Source organism: Pelophylax lessonae (genome assembly GCF_965119305.1).
Source record: "Pelophylax lessonae genome assembly, chromosome: 3".
NCBI classification, from domain to species: Eukaryota; Metazoa; Chordata; class Amphibia; order Anura; family Ranidae; genus Pelophylax; species Pelophylax lessonae.
Genome location: NC_138770.1, coordinates 197,420,084 through 197,434,923, shown reverse-complemented (window position 1 = coordinate 197,434,923; position 14,840 = coordinate 197,420,084). Strand labels below are relative to the sequence as shown.

Genomic DNA, 14,840 nt, shown 5'->3' with positions numbered 1-14,840 from the left:
TTGAGTGTTAACAGGAGCATGAGCTAAAGGTTTTTTATTTTTTTGGCAGCAGCTGCCCCAGTGCTTGATTGTCCGTATGCTGGCATTTCTCAGATAATGGAGGAAGACTGTGGCAGACAAACTGAAGCTTCTCTGGACCGCACTGACATTCACCAAGCAATAAGGCATCCAAATCAGAAATATGTTATAATACAACCAGTGCTTTATTGAGGTCAGGCCTGGCATCCCCCCAATTCACTGCACATGGGGCAAAACTTGACAGTGGCCTGGGAGCTGTGTATAATGTGTCACTTCTGATTCACACCATGTGTCTGCACTTCTAAGTAAATATGCATCAACTAGGCGGAGCAGGTCTTAAGAACTAAATCACCAACTGATTTTGTGTTTTTTTTAGAATCAAACTGTAGAGTGATCGGTACACGTCAGAGAAGTAGCTGCAATTAAAACCCAACTCTAGGCAAAAAAACGTTTTTCCATGCAGTGGTGATTGGAGAAAGCTTATACTTGTCTGATCCTCTGCTCCACCTGCAAATGGCACTCCACCCATGATCCACTGATGGACTATTCCTGATGTTGTCACATCCAGAGCAGGTCTTTGGGTATGACGACTTCATGAACAGCCCACCGCACAAGACCACAGTCCACTGCACATGACCGGGAGGGGTGGCAGGAGCCATAGGGACCGGTCTTGTGCATGGAGGAATAGGCAAGTATATCTCCATTCTCCAATGCTCTAGACAAAAACAAGCAGCTGATCTGTGCAGTGCAGGAATAGCTCCACTGCATGGGGATTTTCTTTGCGTTGGGCTTTAATGTTGCTCCCCCCCTGACAACTATTATATGAAAAAAAAAATATCAGGTAATAGATGCACACTATAAAGTGCAAGGTAAGGACAGAGGGGAGCAATGCTATTCTTACCTCCAGAATATTTTCACTCCAGAAGTGCAGAAGGCCATGTATGCACTGCACAAACTTCAAAAGCTCCACACAGATTTAGGATGCCTTACAAAAAATCCACAGAGCTAAACCCCAACGAAGCAGTAAGGGGAGGTGCAAAGTCCAACCCAAAAGCCTCCTCTCTCCACCTAATAACGGTGGAAAAGATAACAGACTGTGCAAGTCTCTGAAACGAGACCGGACAGTACTGCAATAAGAGAAGGTAATGTTCCCCATAACTCACTCTCTACCCACTCAGAGTGCCTTCACCACATTGCCCAGGAGGATGCCTAGGTGAGTGGAGGGTGAAGCATGCTCAACACTTGTCCTGCTCTGCAAAACATTGTGGGAGGTAGCCCTGTGATGACCTGAGCAGGGCACTGGGAGTGTGTTTTTGGGGTAGGTGGAGTCAAAAGTTCGGCTACCTCCTCTCATTGAAGCAGAGGTAGGGGAGCGGGACAGGTTACCCCTACCCCACCACGATGATCAATAGTCCTCCAGAGTCTCTATCTCGCCCATGTTCAACCTCTCAGAGGAAGCATTGACCGAAAACCCTGAAATAGAAAGGCAAAGCATTAAATAAGAATGGAGCAATAACAGAGGATAGAGACGTAATATGAGAGATTAAAGGGCATATTTATAAAATGGTAAATGTGACATTCACCAAATATTTATAGGTGGTTAAATAATCCCTTCAATTTAAAACACATGTACTAGCAAGGTTCACATGAAATGAATATTTAGTATATTTGACATTTGCTGGTTTTTAAATATGCCCCTAAAATTAAAGACTACCAAGGAAAAACATAAGTTAAGAGATGTATGAATAGCAGAAAGCAACATAAAAATAAAATGGATTGCCATCTGGAGAGATAATTGAAGTGAGAAATGAAAAGTAGACACTTGCCTAGAAGACTTGGATCTGCACGAACCATCTTCTGTTTCTTCTTCTTGCGTCCAGCGCTTTGTGCAGTTTCTAGTGTTGCCAGCTGCGAGTTATTTTGACTTGTTGGGTACATACCCCATCCAGATTCCTAATAAACCACAAAAACATTATTTTTTTGGGTGGCAAAATATGAGAAATGTAGAGGAATTTGCCAGCCTTATTGCGCTCTATTTTTGGTTAAGGGTACTGCGACCCAAAGCGCATGCCAGCTGAAATAGGAATTTTGATGTAGACAGAAATTCCATATGTTAAGAGTACGGTACAGAACACAGTTTATTCTTAGACCCTGGGTTATTTGCCACTACCTTCAGATGATGGGACATTGGAACAAAAGCTTTGTTGGAAACCTCAACCCTGTGTACCCAATGCAACCCCACAAACCTCAGATTTTAGTTTTTCTACCAAGCAGTAAGGAGATCAGAGAAAGAGCAAGGACCTGTGTCCTGTACTCCAAAATAATGGGATTTTTTACTTCCCGTAAAATCCATTTCTCGGAGTCCACCGACGGACATAGCTGCTGCTTTAAATCATAGACGGATGTATAATAAGCCCCTCCCACTAGGAGTGACCAGGTAGAGCCAAAGACTTTGACACGCCCAGGGGGATTGGGGTTCCCTGGGTTATTACCCCTGGCCTCACCGTTGCATCTTCAGTGTAGTTGCAAGCAGTGAACAACCACCAAAACCCTACTCTTCAGAGAAAAGAGGGGTGGGAGTTACGTCCGTTGGTGGCAAGTAAAAAATCCCATTTTCATTTGTCCACCCACGGACGTAGCTGCTGCTTTAAATCCTAGATGGATGGGACGTCCAAATGCAGTAACCACTGAGGTGTGGGGAAAGGAAAAACTTAAAAGAATGCAATTCCCACAGCTAACATTAGCCAACTATATAAAATGGAGCCCAACAATTACCAGAATCCCCTCCAACCCGACCCTGCGTAGCAGGCGAGATAAAAGTTTCAGCGGAGGAAACGCATAAATTAGCCCGTACTGGCTCCAGTGAGCCACCAGGGATCGTCTACTGCATTGGCCAGAGGATCTCTGGAGTGAGCCACAAACTTTCCTGCTTTGTCTGGAGGCGAACAGGTCCAAATCCGGGGTCCCCCACCGGAGACACAGCTGGTGGAACACTTGTGGATGCAGGGACCACTCTCCCTGACCCAGGGTTTAACGACTCAGGTAGTCCGCCTGCCAATTGTCTACGCCGGGAATGTACACGGCGGATAGGGCTGGGACGTAGTCCTCTGCCCAGCGCAGGATTTTGTCTACCTCCAGAGCCGCCAGGGCACTCCTGGTGCCCCCTTGATGATTGACATATGCCACGGCCGTGACATTGTCGAACTGGACTCGGACAGAACAGGTTCAACTTGATTGCTCTCGTTGATCAGGAGCTTGGACTCTTCCAAATTCCAGGTCCCTTGAACATACAAGTGTGCCCAGCACTCCCCCTCAACCGGTCAGAAAGGAATCTTTCGTCACCACCATCCATAATACTGGAAGGAAGTATTTCCTGTGGAGAAGATTCGGAGAGCCGAGACACCAATTCAGGGAGTCCTTGGATCTCAGACTCAAACAAATCAGACTGTCCAGGAATAGAGGATCCTTGTCGCATTTGACAAGGATCTCCTGTTGCAAAAGTCTCGTGTGGGCCTGAGCATATGGTACGGCCTCGAAGGAGGACACCATCAGGCCAGCAGCGACAGAATCGCTTCCCTTAACTTCTGTAACTTTACAGGAGGTAGAAAGACCAGGTGGGTCCATGAGGTAATTCAGTCCGGGTACACGATAGAGTTTCGTTCCCCTCCGCCAGACAGATTTTTTCCCTCCAATCTTCAGCTGTCCCCAGACCACCTTGCGGGGCTGCAGGAAGCGATTCGGGATATGCTGTCACAAGGCGTGATTGTACCAGTTCCTCATCAGGAACGCTTTTGAGGGCTCTTTTCGAACCGGTTTCATTCCACGGAAGGAGGGCAAATTGCGTCCAATCTTGGACCTCAAAACTCTGCAGCTTTGTGCGTGTCCAGAAATTTTGCATTGAGTCCCTGCGGTCAGTAGTGACGTTCTTGCACCTGGGGGACCTGCTGGCCTCGATCGATATCAAGGATGCCTATCTCCATGTCCCTATTTGCCAGGGTCATCAACGATTCCTCCACTTCGTGATGGGCAAGGACCATTTTTAATTTGTGGTGTTAACCGTTTGGTCTCGTCTCTGCTCCCAGGGTCTTGACCAAGGTGTTGGCCCCTATCCTGGCTCTGCTACGACAGAGAGGAATAGCGATTCTGGGGTAGCTGGACGATCTTCTTCTCAGAGCGGACTCTTCTGTGACATTGGAACGGGATTTGGAGGTGACCATTCACACTCTGAAGCATGGAGGGGATAGGGACAATGGACTTTATTGGCAGCTCTCCTGAGGTCACGGCCGTTCCAGCCGGCGCTCTCCCCCCGGATGCAGGTTAAGCTTTACCATTATAATCACAGGAGTTGGAGCCCTACTTACTATTAAAGGGACTCTCTGGCATACAGAATAATAATCTACCTAGACATCCGGGGTGGTTACGTTGCACTATATATTTTGAGGAAACGTTGAATTACCCTTTCTGGAATCTGCTTGTTGACTACATTTAGGCCAAACAGCATCCAGCTGTATATTTCGTGACCTCACCCACATTACCTATTTAAATGGATTAAGGACCGTGCTCCTAAATATCCCCCCACCTCCTTCTTACACACCCCTCTCCGTTGTGTTTGAGGCGTGGTCTGAGGCAAAATTTTCGGACGGCTGTTCCTCTCTGTCTGCTTTGCAGGCTCAGGCATTTGAACCTCGTTTTCTAATTGGGAATAGTGCCTTTTGTGCACTGTGTTAACATTTGGTATATTGAATTGTTCAGCTAATATTTAAACTCCTGAAGAAGCGCTAAACGCGTGAAACATGTAGAGTTGTGTTTCTGACCGAATTCATTACCCAATATCAAGCCTCTCGACCTCTACTGTCGATGAATCTGCCTACTAGCTTCATATGACCATACCAGAAACAGCCCTAGGGCTTTTTCACAGCTTTCAGTTTGTACAGCTTCATCACGGTATACTTGGTTTATGTAGAGCAGGGGTGTCAAACCCAATTTCATCGAGGGCCGCACAAGCATTATGGTTGCCCTCAAAGGGCCGGCTGTAGCTGTAAGACTAGATGTCCAAAGCACCCCACAGAAGTGAAAAGTCCCCCACCTTCCCTTACATCACAGTGTACCCTCTTTACCTTGTGCTTCTTCCTGGAAGAAGCTGGGAAAAAGAAAATGCAGGGTCTGGAGGAGGACCAGGGGAGGGGCTGGAGTTTGCTGAGACCCGGAGAGGCAGAGATGAGGTGGTGCTGCAGCTAAACAGAGAGGTACAGAATCTGTATGAGGAGTTCTGTCCTCCACTCTGATGCCAACTGCTGAGACAAGGTAGGGACAGAGATGAGGGGGTAGCTGCAGGAGAGGTGCGAGGGCCACATGAAATGGCCTGGAGGGCCACATTCGGCCCGCGGGCCTTGTGTTTGACACCCGTGATGTAGAGGGTTTTTAGAGGCTATGGCTATTAAGGTTATATATGCCTTTTAATGTGTGTTTTTTTTTTTTTTTTAATTTGTATGTGAATGTTTTCTTTGATGTTTCTTGTTTTGCACCTGTGGTGGTATTTATACGTACATGTGTCTTTTAATGATTTTTCAATAAAATATTTTGATTTTTAGGACATAATTGTCTGGTTGTCAGTGCCAATAAAGTCCATTGTCCCTATCCCCTCCATAAACAGTTTGAATAGGACGTGGCACGTATTAACTTAAGTGTCCACAGTGTCATCCTGTGTTGACACTCCTTCTTTAACACACTCTGAAGCAGTTCGGTTGGAATCTCAACCTTCAGAAATCTGCCCTGGTTCCAACAACCAGACTGGAGTATCTAGGGATGATCCTAGATTCAGCTAGGGTTATTTGTCTGAATGTGGGGACGCATCCTCCAAAATGGGGTCTGCGTCGCCATCGACCATATCGCCTCAGAATCTGAGGTCTGAGATGAGACAGGCAAGGGTGTTTCTTAGTAAATGCTGCTGCAATAACTTTGTCCATTTTTCTGGACATTTCTTGCATCACAGACAATAAAGTCACATCAAAAGCATTAGAAGCGGGCCCCAACGATACATTGGGGGTCGCAGACAAACTTTGGGAATCCATGTTAGACATATGGACAAACAGTAGGATTGCACAGTAAGAATGTAAAAAGCATATAGGGAAACGGGGAAACACCGGAACATGCACCGCAAGGGGTTAAACAGAAGCTTCTCCTGAAAACAGCAGCAATGGCCTAAGAGGGAGCAATCCGCGCCCAATCGCCAAATATTAACGCCCCTGAGGCTGTGAGGTTACAAAAGGCACCACAGGTCCCAGCAAGTCCGCCGCTACTGCGCCTTTAAGAGGCAATCGCAATGCACGCAGTGTTACTCCGGGGGATAATCCTAAACCTCCTAAAGGCCTGAAACCCCTCTGAAGATGAAAAGGTGAAGGCCAGGGTAATTAAACTCCTTTAGAGTAGTTACCACATGGAGAACACAGCAAGGTCCATCAGCATCATGGAGAAGAGAAGGTAGAAGGAAACGCCCCCGCCCACAAGATCCAGAAGCTCCTGTGCCGTTTTGTCTCCGGCTCCAGCAAAATGGCCACTGGCATTACAGTGATAGGGATACCCAGGCAGGCTGCTAAGGGCCTGTTAAGGCTGCCGGCTATGGTAAAATGGCTGCTTCGCTCCAATGAGCATGTGACCTTGGGCCTAACCTAGTAACAGGCCTGGGGGACCTGGCGGGGGTCATTCCGGTGGATGACCCCTCCCAAGGTAGCGGTATGAGGTGCAACCATGTACCCTCCCCTGAGGCCTCCCCCCCACTGTCCACTACGCAGTATAGCACCTGAGGCTACTTACATAGGGGACCCCCCCACTAAAAAAGTGTCCCGGGGGTCCGGAGCCCAGGGTAGGGAGAGGTCAGGGTAGGAGGGGAAGGTCCCAGGTGACCCTTCATAGTGGAGGAGGGTGGTAGGAGGTATGGGTACCCGAGGGACCTACTCACCTATGGAGGAGCCTAAGTCCGCCCCAGGCCCACTAACCAGACGGGGGGGGGGGGGGGGAGACTGTACTTACCAGACCACGCTGCTGAGAGTGGGCGTCCATCCTGACAGACTGCCTCTGCACCACAGTTAGGGCGCTGTCAGCCCAGGTGTGTGCGTCCGGGCGGGTTGTTTCACCCACAGGCCAGCAGACCCAGCGCGGAGCTGCGGTCTGCAAGCGCTCACTGGCACAAACTGGGAGACCCTAAGGCTCTCATATAGCCAGTCCAAAACCCAGCCGGCATACCACAGGAACTGCAGTCAGTAGCAACAAAAAAATAAAAAAGGATCCCTTTAAGACATAGCTAGGACAAAAAGGTCTCAGCAGGGAGCTGTTTGGCCACTCCTAAGAGCAGACAGCTTAAACTGAAGAGGCAACGGTAAGGCCAGGGGTAATAACCCAGGGACCCCGCCCTCCTGGGCGTGTCAAAGCCTATGGCTCTACCTGGTCACTCCTAGTGGGAGAGGCGTATTACCCATCCTATGATTTAAAGCAGCAGCTACGTCCGTTGGTGGACGAAAGCGAAAACTGGATTTTGGTCTTATCGTAAAATCCTTTTCTTTGATGTTCATTGATGGACACAGCTCCATATCTTCTTTGACCCTTGGGTTATGCTGCTCTCCTTAGGAGTAGGACACTAGGCAGAAAATGATTGACTATGCCTATAGGGCAGTCCCAGGGGGTATAATTCCACTTCCTGCTATAGGACTTCAGTTTTTTAACAAGCAGTGTCAGTACCCACCCCTCTGTGAGTGGGGTTATGTATTCTTCTGGGTCCGTCAACGAACATCAGAGAAAAAGATTTTACGGTAAGACAAAAATCAAGTTTTCTCTTTAGTTCATTGACTGACACAGATCCATATCTTCTTTGACCCTTGGAACGTCCCAAAGCAGTGTCAACATGAAGGGTGGGAAAAGCACAGCAATAAACCTATTTCCCAATAGGGCTAAACTTATCCAACCAGGTAAACCAGGAGCTCAACCAGGAAAAACTGGAGCTCACCTACCAGGAAAAAATAAACACTCAAGAGGCTGAAGTCTCTGCAACAGCAGCCTGCAAAACTTTGTGGCCGAACACAGCATCCGCAGATGCTAGTACATCCACCTTGAAAAAAAACATTGTGAATGTGTGTACTGATTACCAGATGGCCCCCTTGCAAACTTGTACCACTGACGCCTGATGACGGAAGGCCCAAGTAGCACTAAGCGCCCTCGTAGATCGTGCCTCAAAAGGGAAAGGAGGAACCTGGCCCCTAATGGAATAGGCCTGCACTACCATCTGGAAATGGTGGGCGCAGATGCGGCCTTGACCCTTTCTCGATCCATCCGGAAGGACAAACAAGGAATCCTATTTTCGGAACGACTCAGTCGCCGCCAGGTAAACCCTGATTGCTCGAACCACATCCAGGGAAAGTAAAGCAATTTATTTACGATGTTTCGGCTTAGGGCACAAGGAAGGCAACACAATGTCTTCATTTAAATGAAAACCCAAGAGGACCTTAGGAAAGAATGACTGACAGGGACGAAGCACCACTTTGTCCCTGTGAACCACCAGGTAGGGTGACAGACAGGACAACGCAGCCAGCTCCGACACCTTGTGTGCAGAAGTGATGGCCACCAAGAAGGCCATCTTCTGTGACAGGGTAGGCAAAATTTTAAAAAGGCGGATTTGAAGAACCGACAGTACCATATTGAGGTCACATGGAGGCAACGGAGACTTAACGAGAGGAGCCAGGTGGCGTACCCCCTGAACAAAAATGAGAACTAAGGAATTGGAGGCCAAAGGTGGAAATCTGTCCCCTGATGGTGCCCAGGGCCAAACGCTAATCAACATTTCGTTGTAGAAACCCCAGCAGACTAGACACCATAAAGGAATGGAGAGAACCCACCCCGCCCCCCCCGGAGCCCCAAAACCAAGTGTACGCCCTCCAAACTCGATAAATCTTCCTCAAAGTGGATTTCCTAGTTTTAACACTGTAGGAATTACCGAATCCGACAACCCTCTGTCCTTCAGTACCTGGCTTTCAATAGCCATGCCTTTAAAGCAGCATGGAAGGATCGGTCCTTGAGACAAAAGATCTTCTCTGAGAGTGAGTCTCCAAGGGGCATCCGCTACCAGCCTTATTATACCTGCGTACCAAGAATAGCGAGGCTAGTCTGGAGCCACCGGAATGACTGGAATCCCTTCTGCTTCGATTCTGCGTAGAAGTCTCGGCAAAAGTTGTAAAAGAGAAAAGCGTATATGAGACGATACTGACCCCAAGGGGCCACTAGAGTGTCGGAGGCATTGGCCAGAGGATCCCAAGACCCTGCCAAAAACCTCTGAACCTTGCGATTGAGACGAGAGGCCAACATGTCCACGTGTGAAGAGACCATTCGCCCTGTTGACTGAGGTACGTTCTGCCCACCTTAGAATACCGGCCACTAGGGCACTTTTGGTGCCCCCTTGATGATTGAAATATGCCACGGCGTTGTCCAACTGAATCCTTACCGGGCAACTCTGCAGATGATCCATCCGCTGGGACAGGCAAAGCCGGATTGCCCGAATCTCCAGGATATTGATTGGCAGACTGCACTCCTTCCAAGTCTAAACCCCCTGAGCTGTACCTGTGCCCCAGACACCTCCCCATCAGGACAGGCTGGCATCTGCAGAAACCACTGTCCAGTACATGACTTTCCCTGTCGAATTGACGGCAAACAAAGCCATCATATTAAGGATCTCCTCATACCCCGGCTCAACAGGATCAAATTGTCCAAAGATTGAGGATTCTTGTACCATTTGGCAAAAATCTACTTTTGCAAGAGCCTGTACTTTTGCAAGAGCCTGGTATGGAATTGAGCAAACGGAACCGCCTCGAAGGTGGAGACCATCAAGCCCACCACTTACTTGCATGCAAGTCCTGATAGATGACTGACGGTTGGATATGTTGGAGATACAACAGCTTTCAGCTTAGCAGATTAACTGCAGTTCACAAATAGGACACTAGATGTCGCTAATGCTTAGTGATATGCTATGCATTTTCTATGATGTGTTGTAATATCCTGTACACTGTACTGAACTTGTTGGTCATCTCTTCCTGTCTGTTGTTCTTATTACAATGAGGTGACATCTTTGCTTTCTGTGTTATGTTCCAATAAAGAAGCCAGTTCCTGTTTACTCCAAAATGTCTGATCTGAATGGACTCCGCTGCACCCAGTGATCGCACTCTGCAACAGTACAAGAGCAGACACAAAAAGGCTCAGACACAAAAACGAGACGTTCAACAAGAGAAAACAAAGGTAAACCACCTGTACGTCTCTCTTACAAAGCAAGTACTGCCAGTATCAACGAACCTGCAACCTGGGAAGACATATCTCAGCTTTCAGAACAAGAAGCAAGTAAATGGATAAAGGCTGCTGAGGAAGAGATAAAATCCATGCATGACACTAAAACATGGACACTTACAGAGTTACCACCCGGAAGGAAAGCCATAGGCTGTAAATGGACCTTTAAAGTGAAATACAATGCAGATGGCCCAATTGAGCGATACAAAGCAAGACTAGTAGCCAAGGGCTATTCTCAAAAATACGGAGAGGACTATGACGAGACATTTGCACCAGTAGTCAAGCACACTACAATACGGACTTTACTGACAGTAGCTGTCACAAGGAAAATGCAAGTGAAACATTTTGATGTGAAAACCGCGTTTCTACATGGCGAGCTAACAGAAGTGATTTACATGGAACAGCCGCCAGGGTTCAAAGACGAACAAAGGCCAGACCTAGTATGCAAACTTCGCAGGAGTATATATGGTCTAAGGCAAGCAGCCAGAGCGTGGAATATAAAAATAAATGAAGTGCTTACACATCAAAACTTTCCGAGGAGTAAAGCAGACCCCTGCTTATACACAAAGAAATTGGCAGACAGATGGGTAAATATGCTTATTTATGTGGATGATATTCTGATTTGCTTTGAGCAAGAAGGGGATGAAGCAGAAATACTAGAAAAACTAAAATCAGAACTTCAACACCAAAGATCTTGGCAACATAAAGAATTACCTCGGCATCCAGATCGAGAGAGAGGAAGATGGCAGCTTTCTTCTGAACCAAAGACACAAAATACAAGAAATAATTGAAACATTTGGAATGGAAGACGCCAAACCAGTAAAGTCTCCTATGGAAACCAACTATCTAAAAGGAGATGAATTGCCAAGATAACCCATTACCTACTAATACTCAATACAGGAAGGCAATAGGGAAATTGCTGTATCTTACCACTGCTACAAGGCCGGACTTTGCAGCAACTGTTGGAATCCTATGCAGAAAGGTTTCAATGCCAAGCAAAAGGACTGGAATGCTGTAAAGCGAATAATTCGCTATCTTAAAGGGACTTCGCACTACAAGTTAAAGTTACCAGCAAGTGATGAAAGCACCTTAACACTATATGTGGATGCTGACTGGGCAGGAGACACCAGCGACAGGAAATCTACCAGTGGATACTTATTTTTTTCTGTCAGGAGGTGCCATCCTTTGGACTAGTAAAAAGCAACTCTGTTTCACTGTCGTCTACTGAAGCAGAATACGTTGCTGCAGCGCCAGCAAGCCAAGAAGTTATATGGCTGAGACCGCTATTAACAGATTTGGGTCAACCACAGTTTGGACCAACAGAAATCTATGAGGACAATCAAGGATGCCTCGCACTTGCGCACATGGAAGGAGTTAATTCAAGAACCAAGCACATTGATGTGAAGTTACACTTTCTAAGGGATCTTCAAGAGCAAGGTCTTTATTGCCCAACCGAGGATATGACAGCAGATATCCTTACAAAGCCTCTGACCGCTGAAAGACACTCAAGGCTTACAAAGAAGATGGGTTTAATAGACTAAGCCTTAGCTGTTGAGAAGGGGTGTTAACTAGAACTGTACTGAACTTGTTGGTTATCTCTTCCTGTCTGTTGTTCTTATTACAATGAGGTGACATCTTTTCTTTCTGTGTTATGTTCCAATAAAGAAGCCAGTTCCTGTTTACTCCAAAATGTCTGATCTGAATGGACTCCGCTGCACCCAGCAATCGCACTCTGCAACAGGATAACAGGAGCCGAATCACATCTTGCAACTTATTGAGTTTTGTCTCCGGAAGAAACACCTGGGCTGAGGCTGAATCCAGAGTCAGGCCTAGGGAATCCAGTCTGTTGGACGGAGTCAGAGCTGATTTCTGAAAAATCAGTTCCCAGCCAAACTCATGCAGAGATGCACAGTGATGTCCCAATTGTCTTGTAAGACAGACAGAGACTGTCCAGGTAACCCAGTACCGCAATTCCACTCTGCCTGAGCAAGGTCAACACTTTTGTGAACACCTGAGGAGCTGAGGCGAGACCATAGTGTAATGCCACAAATTGATAATGCTCCTCGTCCACGGAAAAGCAATGAAAATGATGGTGCCTGACAAATATTATGGAGGCAAGCTTCCTTTATTTGCAACAGGCTCTTTGCTCTTGGAGACCTGTGGAAGCAGAGTACTCTTACCTCCTGTAAGACCTTTAATGATTGCTTCCATAGAAGCTCCAAACCGGCAGTCTCCTACAAAAGGGAGATCAGTCAGCACCTTTTTAGGAGCCTGGTCCGCAGACCAGTATTTCAGCAAAATCATGCGGCGAAGATTCACAGCTGTCACAGACAGTCTGCAGGCCAAAGGGGACTGCATCCAGAGAGGCAACTCAGATATACTGTAACCCCTATACCAACTTATCTGACAGCTCAGAAGGATGCTGGCGCAGACGTTTTGCCAATTCCATTAAGGCATTGGAGACCAAGGTTAAGGATACCTCCTAGAGCAGGGGTCAGGAACCTTTTTGGCTGAGAGAGCCACGAACACCATATATTTTCAAATGTAATTCTGTGAGAGTCATACACTATATTTCAGGGGTCAAGAACCTTTATTTAAGTAACGCAGTGACAAATTGCAAAAAATGGTCTGGTCATTAAGGGGGTAAAACCTTCCAGGGCTGAAGTGGTTAAAGGAGCTGAAATATTAAAGTTGACTTCCCCTGTTCACACTAGTGTGATTTACAGGGCACAACAATGGAAAGGAGAAATAACCTTAGTGCAAACAGAAATTGGATGTGTAGCCCATATGTGCCAAAATACCAATGTCTGGGGAAATGTTATTAAAAAATTCCACTGTATATACGGCTGCAGGCCTGCAGCACTTCTTCAGTGAGGGTATTGGGAGCCTCTGTAAACGGTGAACAAAAATAAAAAAAAGGTGCAGGTTAGCCTATAATTTTTTGCTTTCTGTGCTTCCCTGTCTCAACTTAGTAATTGCAAATACTCTTTCTGAAAGAGTATTTGCAATTACTTGAGACAGGGGAAGCACAGAACACAAAATATTTACACTGACGAGTCTGACTGACTAACCTGTCGCTTCAGGACCTACCTCGGCTCTACGCTGAGCCCACGCTGCCGCCTGGAGAAGAGGGAGGTGGCCAGTGGTGGGTGGAGTAAATTTAGGAGCGGAGGAGGAATTTGACCATTGCCCTCGCTCTCCAGCTATCACGTGACGCCGCTGACGTCACGTGACATCACTGGTTGCTAGACACCAAGCGGCATACTAGCAACCAGTGTGGCCACAGCGCGCAGGCATGGAATCAACTCGGGGCTTATAATGATATACTCATAGCAGGAGACCCTATTTGTCTGCGAGCCAGATGCAGCCATCAAAAGAGCCACGTCTGGCTCGTGAGCCATAGGTTCCCGACCCTGTCCTAGAGAAATGCTTAGGTATCCCAACCATGGGTTTCGGGGAACCCCTCTGACTTGCAACCATATCGTCGAAATAGGCAGGAAAGGGGAACACCTTAGTCACCTTGGATGGTCTGCAGGTACCAAATTGTGCAGACGGAGCTTTTGCTGTGTCCTCCAATTTTAAAGTATCCCACACTGATACAATCAGTGTCTCTACAAACGCCTTTTCATGCGCGGTTGTAGTGGAAGGGGACTCATCCTCACTGTCAGAACAGTCAGGGTGCGTGGACGCACACCTAGAGGGTTGAATCGCGTCCGCGGTGGCCAAATCAACCTCAGAATCGGAATCCTATCTTTTTGCTTGGCCTCTTTTGAAGGGCCATATCAACTTTAGACACCAGTAACTGTAGGACCACCGTCATGGGGGACTGAGAATAAGAGGGTCCCGAAGCTTCTGAGAGTGGGTCAGGTGGTGACATGTTCCAGGGACTCCATGGTTAACCCGGAGACAGCCAGCAAATTCTGAAAAAAAACAAAACAAAAAAAAAAAAACGCTGTAAAACACCACCCCACCACAGCAGTAGTGGCACCACAGGTCCCAGCGCACCAGGCGCTACAGTAGCATTAAGAAGGAGACTGCACACCCCCAGGGACTCACCACCACCAACTCAGGAAGGACACAAAACGCCAAGCTGCATGCCGTGCGGCAATCAGAAAGGAAAAGGAAGCGGAGTCCCTAGAGGCCCACAGTCGAACACTGCTCCTACAAGGAAATGGCCGCCACACTGACTTAAATAGGAAACTACAGAAACATGGCCGCCGGACTACACAAACATGGCCGCCAAGCTCCATAGCAGCCAACCACAGGAAGATTGCAGTGCCCGCCCGACTCCCAGGACCCCCAACGGCCCCTCAGGTACATGAAGCCAGCCAGGGGGCCTAAAAGGGACCCTCACCAGGACATTTTTCCTCAGAAAAAGGTCACTGTGAGCCGCCGGCGGTGGGCTTCCACCCTCCTCCAGCATATCACCACATAACACCCCACACTGAAGGATAGCCTGACCACCACAAGGGGAGTATTAAGGGGGTAGGTGAGGGTATTAG

General features: G+C 47.6%; 1 protein-coding gene across 1 annotated transcript in view; it reads right to left on the bottom strand.

Moving 5' to 3' along the window:
* Positions 1-662: 662 nt before the first annotated feature.
* The window catches only part of GIGYF2 (GRB10 interacting GYF protein 2), a 615,584-nt gene continuing 601,406 nt past the window's right edge, over positions 663-14,840 (bottom strand). The window contains exons 27-28 of the mRNA XM_082251280.1: positions 1,845-1,971; positions 663-1,491 (exon numbers count right to left, since the gene is read on the bottom strand). Coding sequence (XP_082107406.1) covers positions 1,424-1,491; positions 1,845-1,971 — 195 coding nt within the window. The 3' untranslated portion in view covers positions 663-1,423. The remainder of the gene's footprint in view (positions 1,492-1,844; positions 1,972-14,840) is intronic.